The sequence below is a fragment of the Theropithecus gelada genome, chromosome 11 (genome assembly GCF_003255815.1).
Source record: "Theropithecus gelada isolate Dixy chromosome 11, Tgel_1.0, whole genome shotgun sequence".
NCBI classification, from domain to species: domain Eukaryota; kingdom Metazoa; phylum Chordata; class Mammalia; order Primates; family Cercopithecidae; genus Theropithecus; species Theropithecus gelada.
Genome location: NC_037679.1, coordinates 81,539,765 through 81,555,783, shown reverse-complemented (window position 1 = coordinate 81,555,783; position 16,019 = coordinate 81,539,765). Strand labels below are relative to the sequence as shown.

The following is a 16,019-nucleotide window of genomic DNA, read 5'->3' as shown; positions in this document are numbered from 1 at the left end:
TTTTTTTGAGACAGAGTCTCACTCTGTCCCCCCAGGCTGGAGTGCAGTGGTGCAATCTTGGCTCACTGCAACCTCTGCCTCCTGGGTTCAAGCGATTCTCGTGCCTCAGCCTCCAGAGTGGCTGGGACTACAAACGTGTGCCACCACGCCCAGCTAATTCTTTGTATTTTTAGTAGAGATGGGGTTTTGCCATGTTGCCCAGGCTAGTCGTGAACTCCTGAGTTCAGGCAGTCCACCCGCCTCTGCCTCCCAGAGTGCTGGGATTACAGGCGTGAGCCACTGTGCCCGGCCCTTGTTAACTTTTTTTTTTTTGAGACGGAGTCTCGCTCTGTGCCCCAGGCTGGAGTGCAGTGGCCGGATCTCGGCTCACTGCAAGCTCCGCCCCCCGGGTTCACGCCATTCTCCTGCCTTAGCCTCCCGAGTAGCTGGGACTACAGGCGCCCGCCACCACGCCCGGCTAGTTTTATGTATTTTTTAGTAGAGACGGGGTTTCACGGTGTTAGCCAGGATGGTCTCGATCTCCTGACCTTGTGATCCGCCCGCCTCGGCCTCCCAAAGTGCTGGGATTACAGGCTTGAGCCACCGCGCCCGGCCAAAATAATCGAAAAGACAGAAGCACCCACTTCCGCAGCGAGCAGGGTAATTAAATTTGTTTTTGTTACCGTAGATTATTGGGGAACATGTGGTGTTTGCTAACATTAGTAAGTTCTTTAGTGGTGATTTGTGAGATTTTGGTGCACCCATCACCCGAGCAGTATACGCTGCACCTAATAATTTCTTCTATTTTTCTCCATCCTCTTACTGGTGACTTAGAACCTCAAACCTCTGAGCCTGGTTGTGACCTTGCATTTACATTGAGTGTTTCTTCATTACCTACTTGGGGAATTCTTGGGCTCTTTTAGGATGGGGGTTTGTGCTCTGGGGAAGTTGTTCTTTACCTGAAATTCATTTGTCTTGATTGCTGATGGAGCAGTTAGTGGCAGGATTTGCTGTTTTGTATGGTCAACAATTGAAAAGACTCCAGATAGTCACATTTAGTTAAAAGTCCTTTTGGCTGAATCTTGGGATCTTTTCTGACACAATGGATTTTACTTGGCTTAATTCCTTTGCGATGAGGTTTGCTGCAGATTTGATTTTTTTTTTTTTTTCTGATTTTAGTTTTTTTTTAAAATTTTTAAATCAAGATGGAATCTTGCTCTTTTGCCCAGCTGGAGTGCAGTGGCATGATCTCAGTTTACTGTAGCCTCTGCCCCATGAGTTCAAGCGATTCTTCTGCCTCAGCTTCCCAAGTATCATAGCTGGGATTACAGGCACCCACCACCACACCCAGCTAATTTTTTTTTTTTTTGTTAGACCAGGTTTCACTCTTGTTGCCCAGGCTGGAGTGCAATGGTGCAATCTCACTGCAACCTCCGCCTCCCGGGTTCAAGCGATTCTCCTGTCTCAGCCTCCCGAGTAGCTGGGATTACCTGAATGTGCCACCATGCCTGGCTAATTTTGGATTTTTAATAGAGATGGGGTTTTTCCATGTTAGTCAGGCTGGTCTCAAACTCCTGACCTCAGGTGATCAGCCCTCCTCGGCCTCCCAAAGTGTTGGGATTACAGGCGTGAGCCACCACGCCTGGCCTGTATTTTTTTTTCGTAGAGACGGGGTTTCGCCATGTTGGCCAGTCTGGTCTCAAACTACTGACCTCAAGTGATCCGCGCACCTTGGCCTCCCAAAGTGTTGGGTTTGCATGCGTGAGCCACTGCACCCGGCCAAGTTTTTTTTTTCATTTTTCAGTTTCCCAGAAGTTCTGAACTTCACCCAGTATAACCTTTTAGGATCGTCCAGGAGGGAAATACAGAGCACCTCATGCTGCTGCAGAGAAGCTGCGTTCGGCAGCGTTTTCCTGTTTGTGCACAGCAGACTCAGTGCGGTCACGTTTTAGCGGGTCATTGTTGTCAGTGCTCTTCCTGCTGCTTGCTTTCAGTTATGAGAAGGTTCCCCAGTTTTCCTTTTGAGGCTTGGAAACACAGGAGACCGTCCACCTGCCTGTCCGATCCCACGCCTCTGGTCTCGCTGTCCATCCTCCTCGCCTGTGTCCTGTGGCCCTAACTGCTTTGGGTCAGACCATCATCATCTTTACCTGGACTTGCGGGGCACCGTCCATGCCTCTTGCCTCGTCTCTCCTCACTTCTATTCTTTGCACAATTACAGAGAGGTTCAATTAAAATGTCAATTTGGCGATGCTGTTCGCCTGCCTGAAATCTTTTTAGTAGCGCCCAGTCTGCCTGCACCGTTGGCTTTGATTTTCACAACGTTTGGAGCGTTTTCTGTGGTGCTCAGTAATTGGGCAGTGGTTTCTTTTTGTAAACCTAAGCCAACATCTTAACCCCAAAGGTGCCAAATTTGGTATCTGTCTAGCCTTGAGAACTTTGTGTAGGCTGTTGGGGCTTGGGAGTTTGGAGCTTTTCTGTGCTGAGGAGCCCACGCCGCTGCTTTGGGACTTGGGTAGAGGGAGGTTTGACCACACAGGCCTGAGTCCGGAGCGCCAGTGTTGTCTTATTACTGGATCCCAGCTCCTAACTTAACAACTTGATTGTCCCTGTGAGTTCTCTAAGCATAATCACAAAAATATCTTGAGCCTCAGACGCTTCGTAGTGTATGATCTTTTGTAGATTTAAAAAGCAAACTTTGCTAGTATTTTGGTCAGTGGGTGCCATATACAAGACTGCTTCTGGTGAGTAAATATTCTGCATTTTATCTACCCCCATGGTTAGAAGAGGTGATTTTTTTTTTTTTTTTTGGAGACAGAGTCTTGCTCTGTTGCCCAGGCTGGAGTGCAGTGGCACGATCTCAGCTCACTGCAACCTCTGCCTCCCAGGTTCAAGCAATTCTCTTGTCCCAGCCTCCCATGTAGCTGGAACTACAGGCATGCACTACCCTTTCCAGTGTCTTGATATTCTTGGGGTCTGGATCCTGTGGAAGCTCAGATGTCTTTCAGAAGCGGAGATTAAGTAGTTCCGAGACATGAAGTGCAAATCAAGTATCACTTCTTCGTCTTTTAGCCAAAGCGTCTATTCATAATTACGCATCTTTTGTTTACCTGTTTGTTCTAGGAAGAGTTAGACTTACGAGAGGGTATCTGTTATATGTCATTTGCTCTTGTCACATTTATTTTTAAGGGGATTTATTTAATGTCACCTGTTAGAGATTGGAAGACTCAAAATGATATCATAAAAGGAAAAAAGTAACTGGGACTGTTTATTTAGTCTAGAGAAAATATGATGGCTTTATAAAGGCAGTGTTTTTAACAGTCTGCAGTTCATTCAGAAAATATCCTGAGCATCTGCTATGCACCGGAAGTTGTTCTAGGTGTTGTAGATGTGGCACCAACCAAGACCAACACATCGTGATCTAACGCGGCTCCTCGTGGCATTAAAAAAAATCGAAACTCCTTCCTTGGACCTGCAGTGCCCCTTGTTCTCTGGACCCTGCCCACCTTCCCGACCTCTTGTCCTTCTCACCCCCGTTTCTCACTCTGCTTCAGCTACACTGGCCCCTTTGCTATTTCTTTTCTTCTTCTTCTTTTTTTTTTTTTTTGAGACGGGTTTTGCACTGTTGCGCAGGCTGGAGTGCAGCGGCACCATTTCGGCTCGTTGCACCCTCTGCCTACAGGGCTCAAGCAATTCTTGCGCCTCAGCCTCCTGAGTAGCTGGTACTACAGGTGTGAGCCACTACAGCTGGCTGAGTTTTGTATTTTTAGTAGAGACAGGGTTTCGCCATGTTGCCCAGTCTGGTCTCAAATTCCTGTCCTCAAATGATCTGTCTGCCTTGGCCTCCCAAAGTGCTGGAATGACAGGCGTGAGCCACCGTGCCCAGCCCCCTTTGCTGTTTCTGAACTCCCAGACTCATTCCCACTTCAGAATTTGTTGTTTCTTCTGCTTGGGATGTTTTATCCCCGGTGCCTCGTGATCACTCAAGTCGTGGCTCAAATGTTACCTCCTCAGGCCTCCCTTCCTTGGCCACCCCAACTAAAGACACCTTCTATAGCAGCATCACACTACCCTGTTTTATTTTTTTCATAGCACTCTTCACTAGTTGAAATTGGCTTTCATTTTTTTACTTGTTTATTGTCCATTTCTCCCTGACCAGAATTTAACCTCCGTGAAAGCACAGAAACTTTCTGTCTCATTCACTGTCACACCCACAACGCTTAGGACAGTGCCTGGCGCATAGTAGGAGCTCATTAAATAGTGTGGAGAGAATCAGAGGGTTTTGAATACAGTCGTAACTTTATACCCATGAAGGGGAGAGTAAAGTATGACATGCAGAGGTCAACTTAGGACCAGTGAAGATTTTACCCTTCTCTGTAGGGGAGCTGCTGGAAGGTCAACTGGCCCTCCACTGGAGAGAATTATATTACTTGAGGTAATCAAAAGTGGCCAGACTTGGTGGCTCACGTCTGTGATCCTAGCATTTTGGGAGGTCAAGGTGGGTGCAATCAGTTAAGATCAAGAGTTTGAGACCAGCCTGGCCAACATGGTGAAACCCCGTCTCCACTAAAAATACAAAAATATTAGCCAGGCGTGGTGGCGGGCGCCTGTAATCCCAGCTGCTCGGGAGGCTGAGGCAGGAAACTCTCTGGAACCCGGGAGGCGGAGGTTGCAGTGAGCTGAGATCATGCCACTTGACTCCAGCCTGGATGACAAAGCGAAACTCCGTCTCAAAAAAAAAAAAAAAAGTACCAGTGCTTTGGCTCTTTCATGTCACAGGCAATTAAGTTTTAAGTGAGGCCTACATTTGTATTTGGCAAATACTAGCTAACCATGTTGATTTATTTTATTTTATTTTTTTAATTGAAATGCAGTGGTGTGATCTTGGGTCTCTGCGACCTCCACCTCCGGGGTTGAAATGATGTTCCCGCCTCAGCCTCCCGAGTAGCTGGGACTGCAGGCACCTGCCACCACGCCTGACTAATTTTTGTATTTTTAGTAGAGAGAGAGTTTCACCACGTTGGCCAGGCTGGTCTCAAACTCCTGACCTCAAGTGATCTGCCCGCCTCGGCCTCCCAAAGTGCTGGGATTACAGGTGTGAGTCACCGTCCCCGGCCCCCATGTTTACTTTTTAAAATAAGCCGTTTATCTTGGAATATGGCAGATAAGAAGCCACCTTACAAGACTGCTTACAAAATGCCTGCGAAACAACCCCTCACGTTTTGTAGCTTTATGCACTCAGGCACTGTGAGATCAAATGGTTTGCTGAGAACTGGATAATGAAGAGATGAGAGTCCAGAGAGGATCGTTTCTGTTTCCTGTTTGTAGACCCACTCATTAACCCAGCAGGAATTTATCAGTGTTTTTATTTTTCACAGGAGCTTACAGGAAGGATATTTGTTTCTGTTCCCACAGCATTTTGTAGAAACCTCTGGATGCACTTCACACTTTTTACAGGAATTTCTTGTCCGAATCTTCTTTCTCTCCCTCAGTGGCCAACACTGTATTCTGTTTATCTTTGTTTTTCAAGGATCCAAACACTCAAGAAATGCATATTGAATAAATGAATGATAATTTAAAAATCTGAGGTTTGCTAAAGCGTAAAAATAGTAGCTAGGGTTTTTTTTTTTTTAGTTTCTAGTTTAAATTAATTCTGTCTTCAGTAGTGACTTTTACCACAGTGTTAGGAATTATATGCTAACATTCTGAGAGTAAAGAGAATGAATTTTGCTTGTTTGTGTTTGCCATGGGAATCTATCTTTTAGTTTCTTTGTTTGTTTGTTTTTGAGACAGGGTCTCACTGTCTTGTTCAGGCTGGAGTGCAGTGTCAGGATCATAGCTCACTTGCAGCCTGAGTAGCTGGGATCACAGGCTCATGCCACCATGCCTGGCTAATTTTTAAATTTTTGTAGAGATGGGGTCTCACTGTGTTGCCCAGGCCAGTCTCAAACTCCTGGCCTCAAATGATCCTCCTGCCTTGGCCTCCCAAAATGGTGGGATTACAGGCATGAGCCACTGCACCTGGCCTTGTTTTTTGTTTCAATATTAAAAATGTTTTTCTTTAATCACTTAGATATTTGTCTTAGAACATAGATTTCTTAGATATGATTTGATCATAGTGGCTTCTATTTATTGTCAATGCATTATTTAATGCTTCTGTTTCCTGTACGTGCATGTACTAGACTTTTCTGCATTGTCTGGAACACATGAGAAATAAAACCTAACTTTATAAAGTCCTGTTTAAATGCATAAACATGTTTTTTGATTGTAGAATGATTAAGTAGAAAAACATTTGATGATTTTAGGACTTCATGTGACTTTCTGTCTCCATAGAATAATTACTGATTTTTTACAGGGAAATGAAAAATACATTTTATGTTATATGAGTGAAGAGTTCCACGTTTGGTGGGAGAAAAAATATTAACAACCTTTCTGTTCTAGGAACTAGTAATCATTCATTTCAGACAAACTTTGTGACATGATTTTTTTTCAGGATACATGTATATTACCTGCATTTAGAGAAACAGTTGCTAATTTGTTATTTGTGATTACTTTTTACAAAGCTGATCTGAATGAAGCTTGTAGTTTGCTTGGAGAATTACTGACTATAGCCTGTTAGATGTCTCTTGGAAAAACAATTGTCATGACAGTAACTTCGACTCACCCCCAAAGAATTTAACACATTATCTGAAGAGGCTACATCATCTTTAACTAATGTGCTGTGTCGTGCTCACATGATGCTGGCTGGACTGCTGCTCTGAATGGTGTGGTGTGGGAGGAAGGAGAAAATTCAGGCCAACTTTCTTTACTTTCTTTTGACTCAACTGCAGTAAGGCCAATTTTCTATAGGTGACGATTTGTGTATTGGTACTAACTAACGAGTATTAAAAGATCAAATGTGTCAAGTCTAGAACTAGTACTCTTTTTTTTTTTTTTTTTTTGAGACAAAGTCTCACGGTGTCACCCAGGCTGGAGTACAGTGGCACAGTCTTGGCTCACTGCAACCTCCTCCTCCCAGGTTCAGGCAATTCTCATGCCTCAGCCACCTGAGTAGCTGGGATTATAGGCGTGTGCTACCACATCCAGCTAATTTTTGTATTTTTAGCAGAGACGGAGTTTCACCATGTTGGTCAGGCTGGTCTCGAACTCCTGGCCTCAAGTGATCCACCTGCTTTGGCCTCCCAAAGTGTTGGGATTACAGACCTGAGCCACTGTACCCAGCCTAGGAATGATAATTTTAATAGTTGTGAAGAAACAGAGAGCCTCACTGTGGAAAATAGCAAGAGTCAATTATTATTATTTTTTGAAACAGTTTCTTGTTCTGTTGCCCAGGCTGTAGTGCAGTGGTGTGATCATGGCTCATTGCAGCCTTGGGGACGCCAATGATCCTCCCACCTCAGCCTCCCAAAGTGCTGGGATTATAGGCATGAACTTCCACACCGAGCCAATTATTTTTTGAAGTCCTTTTTTTTTTTTTTTTTTTTTTGAGACAGAGTCTTGCCCTGTCGCCCAGGCTGGAGTGCAGTGATGTGATCTTGGCTCACTGCAACCTCCGCCCCTGGGTTCAAGTTATTCTTGTGCCTCAGCCTCCCAAGTAGCTGGGACTATAGGCGTGAGCCACCACACCCAGCTGATTTTTGTAGTTTTAGTCGAGACAAGGTTTTACCGTGTTGGCCAGGCTGCTCTCAAACTCCCGACTTCAAGTGATCCACCCACCTCGGCCTCCCAAAGTGCTGGGAGGCGTGAGCCATTGTGCCTGGCCTATTTACTTTTTTATTTTTTTGAGGTGGAGTCTCACTCCGTCGCCCAGGCTGGAGTGCAGTGGTACAATTGCGGCTCACTGCAGCCTCAAACCCTTGGGCTCAAGCAGTCCTCCCACCTCAGCGTCCTTAGTAGCTGGAACCACAGGCGCACACCACTGTGCCCGGCTAATTTTTTTTTATTGTTTGTAGAGACAGGGTCTTCCTTATGTTGTCCAGGCTGGTCTCGAACTCCTGGGTTCGAGCAGTTCTCCTGCCTGGGTCTCCCAAAGTGCTGAGATTACAGGCACGAACCACTGTGCCCAGCCACAAGTTTGTTTTGAAGCAGAAGCATTTCTGTTAGAAAAATAAAATAAGGTCCAAGAGTGGTGGCTCACGCCTGTAATCCCAACACTTTGGGAAGCTGAGGTAGGCAGATCACTTGAGCCAGGAGTTCAAGACCAGCCTGGGCAATATGGCGAAACCCTGTCTCCACAAAAAATACAAAAAAATTAGCCTGTTTGGTGGTGTGCACCTGTAGTTTCAGCTACCCAGGAGGCTGAGGTGGGGAGATCCCCTGAGCCCGGGAGGTCAAGGTTGCAGTGAGCCATGATGGTGCCACTGCACTTTAGCCTGGATGACAGAGTGAGACCCTGTCTCAAAAAATAAATAAATAAATAAATAAAGTGTTTTCTAAGACAAGGAATAATGAACTTGGTGAACAGCCTTAATATCTACATATTAGATTGGCTATCTCATTATTACAACATATTAGGCATCAAATCACTCTGGTAATATAAGTCAGCCAGGTAAGTTTCTTTGCCAGACTTCCTTCAAGAGAACTGTTAGAGTCAAAGAGAAGCTAAAGCAAAGAAGTTGCTGGTGGAAATGGTGGAATGTAGTACCTAGTTACTAGTTGGAACTACAAATGATTAAGCTATAGAGTAACGTTCATCTCTTGATTTTAACCTTCTCTTCTTCCAGGTTGGTGGCACTAAGGCTGGTGTAGTCCGGTTTCTTGGCGAGACGGACTTTGCCAAGGGGGAATGGTGTGGTGTGGAGTTAGACGAGCCGCTTGGGAAGAACGATGGCGCTGTTGCTGGAACAAGGTTGGTTTGGCGTTGTGCAACATCTTGTGTCACTCTTGTACGTGACGATGCTCAAGCCAGTCTCACCAAGTGTGTATCATAACATGGAAAGGTGTGTTCGGAAGAGTGGCACTTTTATTTCCTGAGACCCATCCGCTGATTTGTTTTCCCCACACTAAAACTGGGGCTGTTCTTCTGACTGTCTCCGTAATAATACATGACTGAGTAGATTCTCAACAAGCATTCTGTTTATTTTTCAAAATAGAAAGCAAATACTATGTTATCTGTCTGGCTTCTCTCCCTTTTAATAGCAGTTGACTTCTGAAAGAGTACCTGGGCATCTGGGGTGTGGGTGGGGGTAGAAGGTAGCCACCCTTGTTAGGGAAAAGAACTGCAAAACGTGTCTTCATATTTGATGAGAATTCCATCCTGCGGCAGGAGAACAGACCAGCAAGTGGACTTCTTCCATTGTAAGGATAACCCCGTTCTTTTTTTTTTTTTTTTTTTTTTTTTGAGACAGGGCCTCCCTCTCTTGCCCGGGCTGGAGTACAGTGGTGCCATGTTGGCTCACTGCATGCAACCTCCGCCTCCAGGGTTCAAGTAATTCTCCTGTCTCAGCCTCCCAAGTAGCTGGGATTACAGGCGTGCACCACCATACCTGGCTAAATTTTGTATTTTTAGTGGAGATGGGCTGTTGCCCAGGCTGGTCTTAAGCTCCTGGGCACAGGTGATCCGCCTGCCTTGGTCTCCCAAAGTGCTGGTATTACAGGTGTGAGCCACTGCGTCCGGCCTGGATAACCCCGTTCTTGCCTGGCAGACACAGGATGGGAGTACAGTAATGCACACAGATGCAGAAGGAATTTCCACTTTTCTCTTCAAAATGTTTTGAAGGCACAGGTGTTGTCTGTGATGCATTATTAGTAGTATATAGTACACTAGTGAATCACTTGATTAGTAAAATGTGGTAGTTAACATTTTACTTATAAAACATAGACAAATTGGTTATAAGCAAATTAATTATAGAGAAAAGGGCTTTATCTACCACATACAGTAATTATGACTCATGGAGTTAAAGACCTCTTGGAACTGCAATGATTACGAAGCCATCTTTTCTTAATACTAAAGCATTGTAATCCTTTAGAGTCATGACATTGCCCATGTCAGTCCGAAAACAGACATTACTAGTTAATATTTCTCCATGTTTACTTTTTTTTTCTTCTTCTTCAATGCCGTTTTCTTTTTTCTGGGTCTTCTCAATGCTATACTTGCAGAATACTTTATCTTTTTTGTGTTTTTTTTGCATATTTTTATTGAAACAAACATTACAAATTTTCAACGAATCTTTTTTTTTTTTTTTTTTTGAGACAGAGTCTCACTCTGTTGTCAGGCTGGAGTGCAGTGGCGCAATCTGGGCTCACCACAACCTGTGACTCTCAGGTTCCTGCCTCAGTCTCCTGAGTAGCTGGGATTACAGGCACGCACCACCACGCCCAGCTAATTTTTGTATTTTTAGCAGAGTCTGGGTTTCACCGTATTGGACAGGATAGTCTCAATCTTCTGACCTCGTGATCTGCCCACTTCGGCCTCCCAAAGTGCTGGGATTACAGGCGTGAGCCACCACGCACAGCTCTTCATGTTTACTTTAATGGATCTGCCAAAGTTAGGTGCCTGTTGATTTCCTTTCCCTTTGGCACGGTTTTATTAAATGGGCTTGCTCTATTGCTAAACTCCTCTGCTGTACATTTATCAGGTTGTGGAAATATTTATTTCCTTTATGTAGAATCTCAGCAACAGGTGAGTAAACCTGACTTTGTGTATCATATTGTCACCAGTGTGTGTTCTAAACCATCACTGAAGCTGTTAGTCAGCCTACATACACGTGACTGCTACATGCTGGTGTATAACCCCAGCTTAGTGGTCGAATTTCCAGGAATCCCGCCTTCAGTTAGGAGTTGGGAGAGCATTTTGGTTATAGTTATTATTTCTTGTGATTAAGTCGTTTTTTTGTTACTGTTCTTGTTGTTCTCTAAAGGTATTTTCAGTGTCAACCCAAATACGGCTTGTTTGCTCCTGTCCACAAAGTTACCAAGATTGGCTTCCCTTCCACTACACCAGCCAAAGCCAAGGCCAACGCAGTGAGGCGAGTGATGGCAACCACGTCCGCCAGCCTGAAGCGCAGCCCTTCTGCCTCTTCTCTCAGCTCCATGAGCTCAGTGGCCTCCTCTGTGAGCAGCAGGCCCAGTCGGACAGGACTAGTAAGCCCCCTTTCTCTACCTGCCTCCACTTCCCAGGCATGACTAAGGCCCGTGGTCAGTGCCCCTGCTTTGCTGCTTTGCTTGTCCTTGTGCTGAATGTTGCTCACAGCTTTTGCTGTGAAAGTCCTTGCAAGTAAGTTTTGAAAAAGGTAACTCCAGCAAGAATGCATTTTTTGAAATCAGAAAGTGCTTTTAATCATATTCTTAAAAGCTTAAAAATGCATGTGTTCATGGTGAATCTGTGTAACTACTGCTTAGTCTAACACAGGGGTCAAATTATTTTCTATGAAAATATTTTAGGACAAGGTGATAGGAACATTGGCGAGATCCTTTTCTTCAAGTCCATAGATCTGTTGCTCCCTCTCTCTTTTTTTTCTTTTGAGTCAGGGTCTCACTCTGTCACCCAGCCTCAACGTCCCAGGCTCAAGCCGTCCTGCTGCCTCAGCCTCCCCAGTAGCTGGGACTACCGATGCACACCACCACGCCTGGTTAATTTAATTTTTTTTTTTTTTTTGTAGAGAGAGGGACTCACTCTGTTGCCCAGGCTGGTCTCGAATTCTTAGGCTCAAGCGATCCTCCTGCCTTGGACTTGCAAAGTGTTGGGATTTACAGGTGTGAGCCACCGCTCCCAGCCTGTCTTTCTCTTTGACTTCAAATAATTTTAGGAACTGAAGTGTTTTGAGAAAAGGTGTGTCCGTAGGATTTTAATATTAATACAACCTAACCTACTGGAAGCAGTTAGTGTGTGAAGCGTCCCTGACTTGAGCCAGAGGACACTAAAGGGAACTTTTGGAGCCGGAAGAGGATAGTAGGAAAGCCCTCTTCTTCCATCTTCTCCCAGTCCCTTTCCCTCTCTCCCTCTTTTTCCTGTTTAGAGCAGTAAAAATAGAATCACTAGCATTAAAATAGGCAACATCTCATTCTGTTTATTAAGGTGTTATTAGGGTCAAAAGCCCTGCCCATAAGTTTATTTCCTAGAAGTGGGGCAAATACTGTTTAAGTTAGAAATGGCGGCATCAGACTCTCCTCAGAGTGAGTTCAGGTCTCCTCTGGGTGGTGGGGAACCACAGGCCAGGAGCTAGGATGTTGCGTGGTGCTATGGGGAGGAGGTGGTTAGCCCGGGATCTCACGGTGCCTGCTCTTCCATAGTCGTCGGGCAGAGAAGGGACAGGTGCTGAAATCTTTACGTGGGGCTGTGCTCCTCTGCCAGCCATCTAGGCTTTCTTCCTCTGTGTTCAGGTAGAATAAGTACTGCTCAGAGCGTTTCCATTTGCACATGAAGAGACAGAGGAATTACTTTTATGAGAAAAGCATGACAAGAACAATGACATGGAGAAGAACCCCAAACCCCTGTGTTCAGACAGAGCTTTGTTTAATGTGGGTCGGAAACTCTGATATGGACAGCTTGCCTCCTTTGCTCTTCTAGGAACAATTCCATGGAAAGGTCTATTCTGGATTAGAAATTCTTTCTTGAGTAATTTTTATTACCTTGTAATTGTGTCCATTTGTTTGGGAAATAGCAAGTTCTCCCTGCTCCCACCAATCTCTCCTCTTACTTTTTGGACCAGTGCTCGTACCTCTTCGCTCACCTCATGCAGTGAAAATTGACGAGAGACATGAGGTTCTGTACCTGTGAGACAGCTTATTGTTGTGTCTTTATGGTTTCTAATCCAAAAATCACCGTAAAATAGTATGACAAAGATACAGAGGAATTGGAAGTGTCATTTCAATTATTTTGCTCAGAAATGTATTTCTGTTTTAGAAAAACAAAAATTGAAAAAATATTTAATTCATTCTCTGTTTTTATTTTTATTTTTTATTTCTTTGAGACGGAGTCTCACTGTTGCCCAGGCTGGAGTGCAGTGGCGTGATCTCAGCTCACTGCAACCTCTGTCTCTTGGGTTCAAGTGATTTTCCTGCCTCAGCCTCCCAAGTAGCTGAGATTATAGGCGCCTGCCACCATGCCCGGCTACTTTTTGTATTTTTGGTAGAGACGAGGTTTCACCGCGTTGGCTAGGCCAGTCTTGAACACCTGACCTCAAGTGATCTGCCTGCCTCTGCTTCCCAGAGTGCTGGGATTACAGGCATGAGGCGTGAGCCACCACGCCTGGCCAATTCATTCTTTAATAACCACAATGACTTAGTGTTACTGTGTGTGCTGCTGTTGGACTCTACACATCTAGTCGAGCCTTGGAATCTTATTTCTCATCGCGAACCTCATTTCCTGTGCATGTTGATTTTTGCATCATACTTTCTTTTCCGTCATGGGAATAGCCAAAACCCAGCTTTGAAAGACGTGATGTTATTGAAAGGACTAGGAAAATCTAATGATGAGACTGAATTGCCTCGAACTAGTAGTTTCCATAGAGTCCAGCAGATGTCGCTGTGTTTCTCTTGAAAATTGAAAGCATCCTACAGTGCACTGGTGAGTTTGCTCGGCACCCTGGGGCATCTCTGCACATGGTTGGGAGCCACACATTTAATGTATTCAGGAAGAAATACTAGCAAGAGAAGGTATAATTTAGCTATATAATGCAATTGGAAGGTCAAGGTCAAATGGTTAAAAAAGACAACAGGAGTTACTTCCTAGTATGTTTAAGTAATTTCAAGAACTTTGACTACATGAAACAGCAAAGGGCAATTTGGGTTTGATTGGCTTCTTTTGTAGTTCTCAAGTTGCCGAGTTATTAATTGAGGAAAGATCCTCGCTGTAAGTCTGCATCCTGTACATCTTGCAGCAAGGGCCTAGGGAGACCGATGAAGAGAAGAGCTTTCAGGCGACAGCTGCAGCTCTGACGGCAGAAGATGAAGTCAAGGCTGAATTGGTCTGGAGCCAGCAGTGGCTGAGCAGATGGCCTTTGGTGCAGTGGCTCGCACCTGTAACCTCAGCACTTCAGAGTTCGAGAACAGCCTAGCGAACATGGCAAAACCCCGTCTCTACTAAAAATACAAAAATTAGCTGGGTGGTAGTGGTGCGTGCCTGTGATCCCAGCTACTTGGGAGGCTGAGGCAGGAGAATCACTTGAACCCAGGAGGTGGAGGTTGCAGTGAGCTGAGATCGCACCACTGCACTCCAGCTAATTTTTGTATTTTTAATAGAGATGGGGTCACACCATCTTGACCAGGTCTGAAACTCCTGGCCTCAAGTGGTCTACCCACCTTGGCCTCCCGAAGTGCTGGGATTACAGGCGTGAACCACTGCACATGGCCGATCTCTTTACATTGACGTATTCTTTGTGAGATTTATAGACAGAAGGCACACGCTGCCTTGTGTTTTTGAAGCCTTTCCTAATCCTGGCCAGCCTGCCACCTGGAACAGCGCCCTTGCTGTGCCGAGCAGATGCCCGCCATGCATGCATCACGCCTCCCTTGCTTTTCCGACAGCATCATCGCCCTTCACTTCTCTAACTTTCCTTTGCAGTTGACTGAAACCTCCTCCCGTTACGCCAGGAAGATCTCCGGTACCACTGCCCTCCAGGAGGCCCTGAAGGAGAAGCAGCAGCACATTGAGCAGCTGCTGGCGGAACGGGATCTGGAGAGGGCGGAGGTGGCCAAGGCCACGAGCCACGTGGGGGAGATAGAGCAGGAGCTAGCTCTGGCCCGGGACGGACATGACCAGGTGAAGTCTGGACCTTGTTGTGGAGATGGTGATGGTTTCTAAAGCCGCTGAGGAGGCCGAGAAGCATACCCGGTGCTTGGCACCGAGGAGCTAGTCTTGAGAGCACTGGAAATGGGTGTACATTTCTTTGCTGTGCTTGTTTGAAAGCTACCACCTGGGGTGCCAGTTTCCATGATCACAGAGATGAAGTTTTGTTCTTGATTCGACCTTAGTGTCTGGTCTTTGTGTCGGGTGTTAGGCCAGCTTAGTTACTAGGGCCTTACCAGTGATTATAGCTGCTGTTTGTGGATTACTCTTAATATGTGTTTCAGCTTCAAAAAAGATGAGGGTTGTTTTAACATTGTTCTTTATCACTTTAACGGTGTGGTTTTTCATCATCTATCTTCCAGGAAAGCTGTTGAGAATAACCTATTAAAATAGAGAAAGCATTTTAACATAAGGTTTTAGAGTAACACCCACCCACCATGGTGACCCACAGCTCTTTGGGGGAAGTATCTCTGGGTCTGTGTCTTGGTCAGAAATAGTCCATTTACTGACACTCTTGCCTTCCCCAGCATGTCCTGGAATTGGAAGCCAAAATGGACCAGCTGCGAACCATGGTGGAAGCTGCGGACAGGGAGAAGGTGGAGCTTCTTAACCAGCTTGAAGAGGAGAAAAGGTGACCCCAGACTGTTTCCTGGTGCAGTTGTAGCCTCCCCCTGCCCTTTTTTTTTTTTTTTTTGGAGACAGAATCTAGCTCTGTTGCCCAGGCTGGAGTACAGCGGTGCAATCTCAGCTCACTACAACCTCTGCCTCCCAGGTTCAAGCGATTCTCCTGCCTCATCCTCCCAAGTAGCTGGGACCACAGGCACATGCCACCACACCTGTCTCTAATTTTTTGTATTTTAGTAGAGATGGAGTTTCACCACGTTGCCCAGGCTGGTCTCGAACTCCTGAGCTCAGGAAATCCATCCGCCTCGGCCTCCCAAAGTGCTGGGATTACAGGCGTGAACCACCGTGCCCAGCAGCCTTTTCATTTTAAATGACTTTAGAAGAAAATTTCCTATTAATAATCATGTTGGTATCAACCCTCAGGACCAAAGGAATGACTATATGTCCAGCAGAAAGTGAACTCTGCCATACTGTGTGAAGAGGATCTGCTTTGATTCGACTTTTTTCAATAAGTTTGGAATCATTTAGACATGGCCTGATTGACCGGGCACAGTGGCTCACGCCTGTAGTCCCAACACTTTGGGAGGCCGAGGCGGATAGATCATGAGGTCAGGAGTTCTAGACCAGCCTGGCCAAGATGGTGAAACCCCATTTCTACTAAAAATACAAAAAAATTAGCCGGGATTGG

The 16,019-nt window shown here is 45.5% G+C and overlaps 1 protein-coding gene across 2 annotated transcripts in view; it reads left to right on the top strand.

Annotated features, from left to right (window-relative positions):
• The window catches only part of CLIP1 (CAP-Gly domain containing linker protein 1), a 153,897-nt gene that overhangs the window by 52,646 nt on the left and 85,232 nt on the right, over window positions 1-16,019 (top strand). For both annotated transcript variants that reach the window (XM_025401272.1, XM_025401271.1), the window contains exons 4-7: window positions 8,703-8,827; window positions 10,839-11,061; window positions 14,483-14,680; window positions 15,235-15,338. In XM_025401272.1, the coding sequence (XP_025257057.1) occupies window positions 8,703-8,827; window positions 10,839-11,061; window positions 14,483-14,680; window positions 15,235-15,338 (650 nt within the window). The remainder of the gene's footprint in view (window positions 1-8,702; window positions 8,828-10,838; window positions 11,062-14,482; window positions 14,681-15,234; window positions 15,339-16,019) is intronic.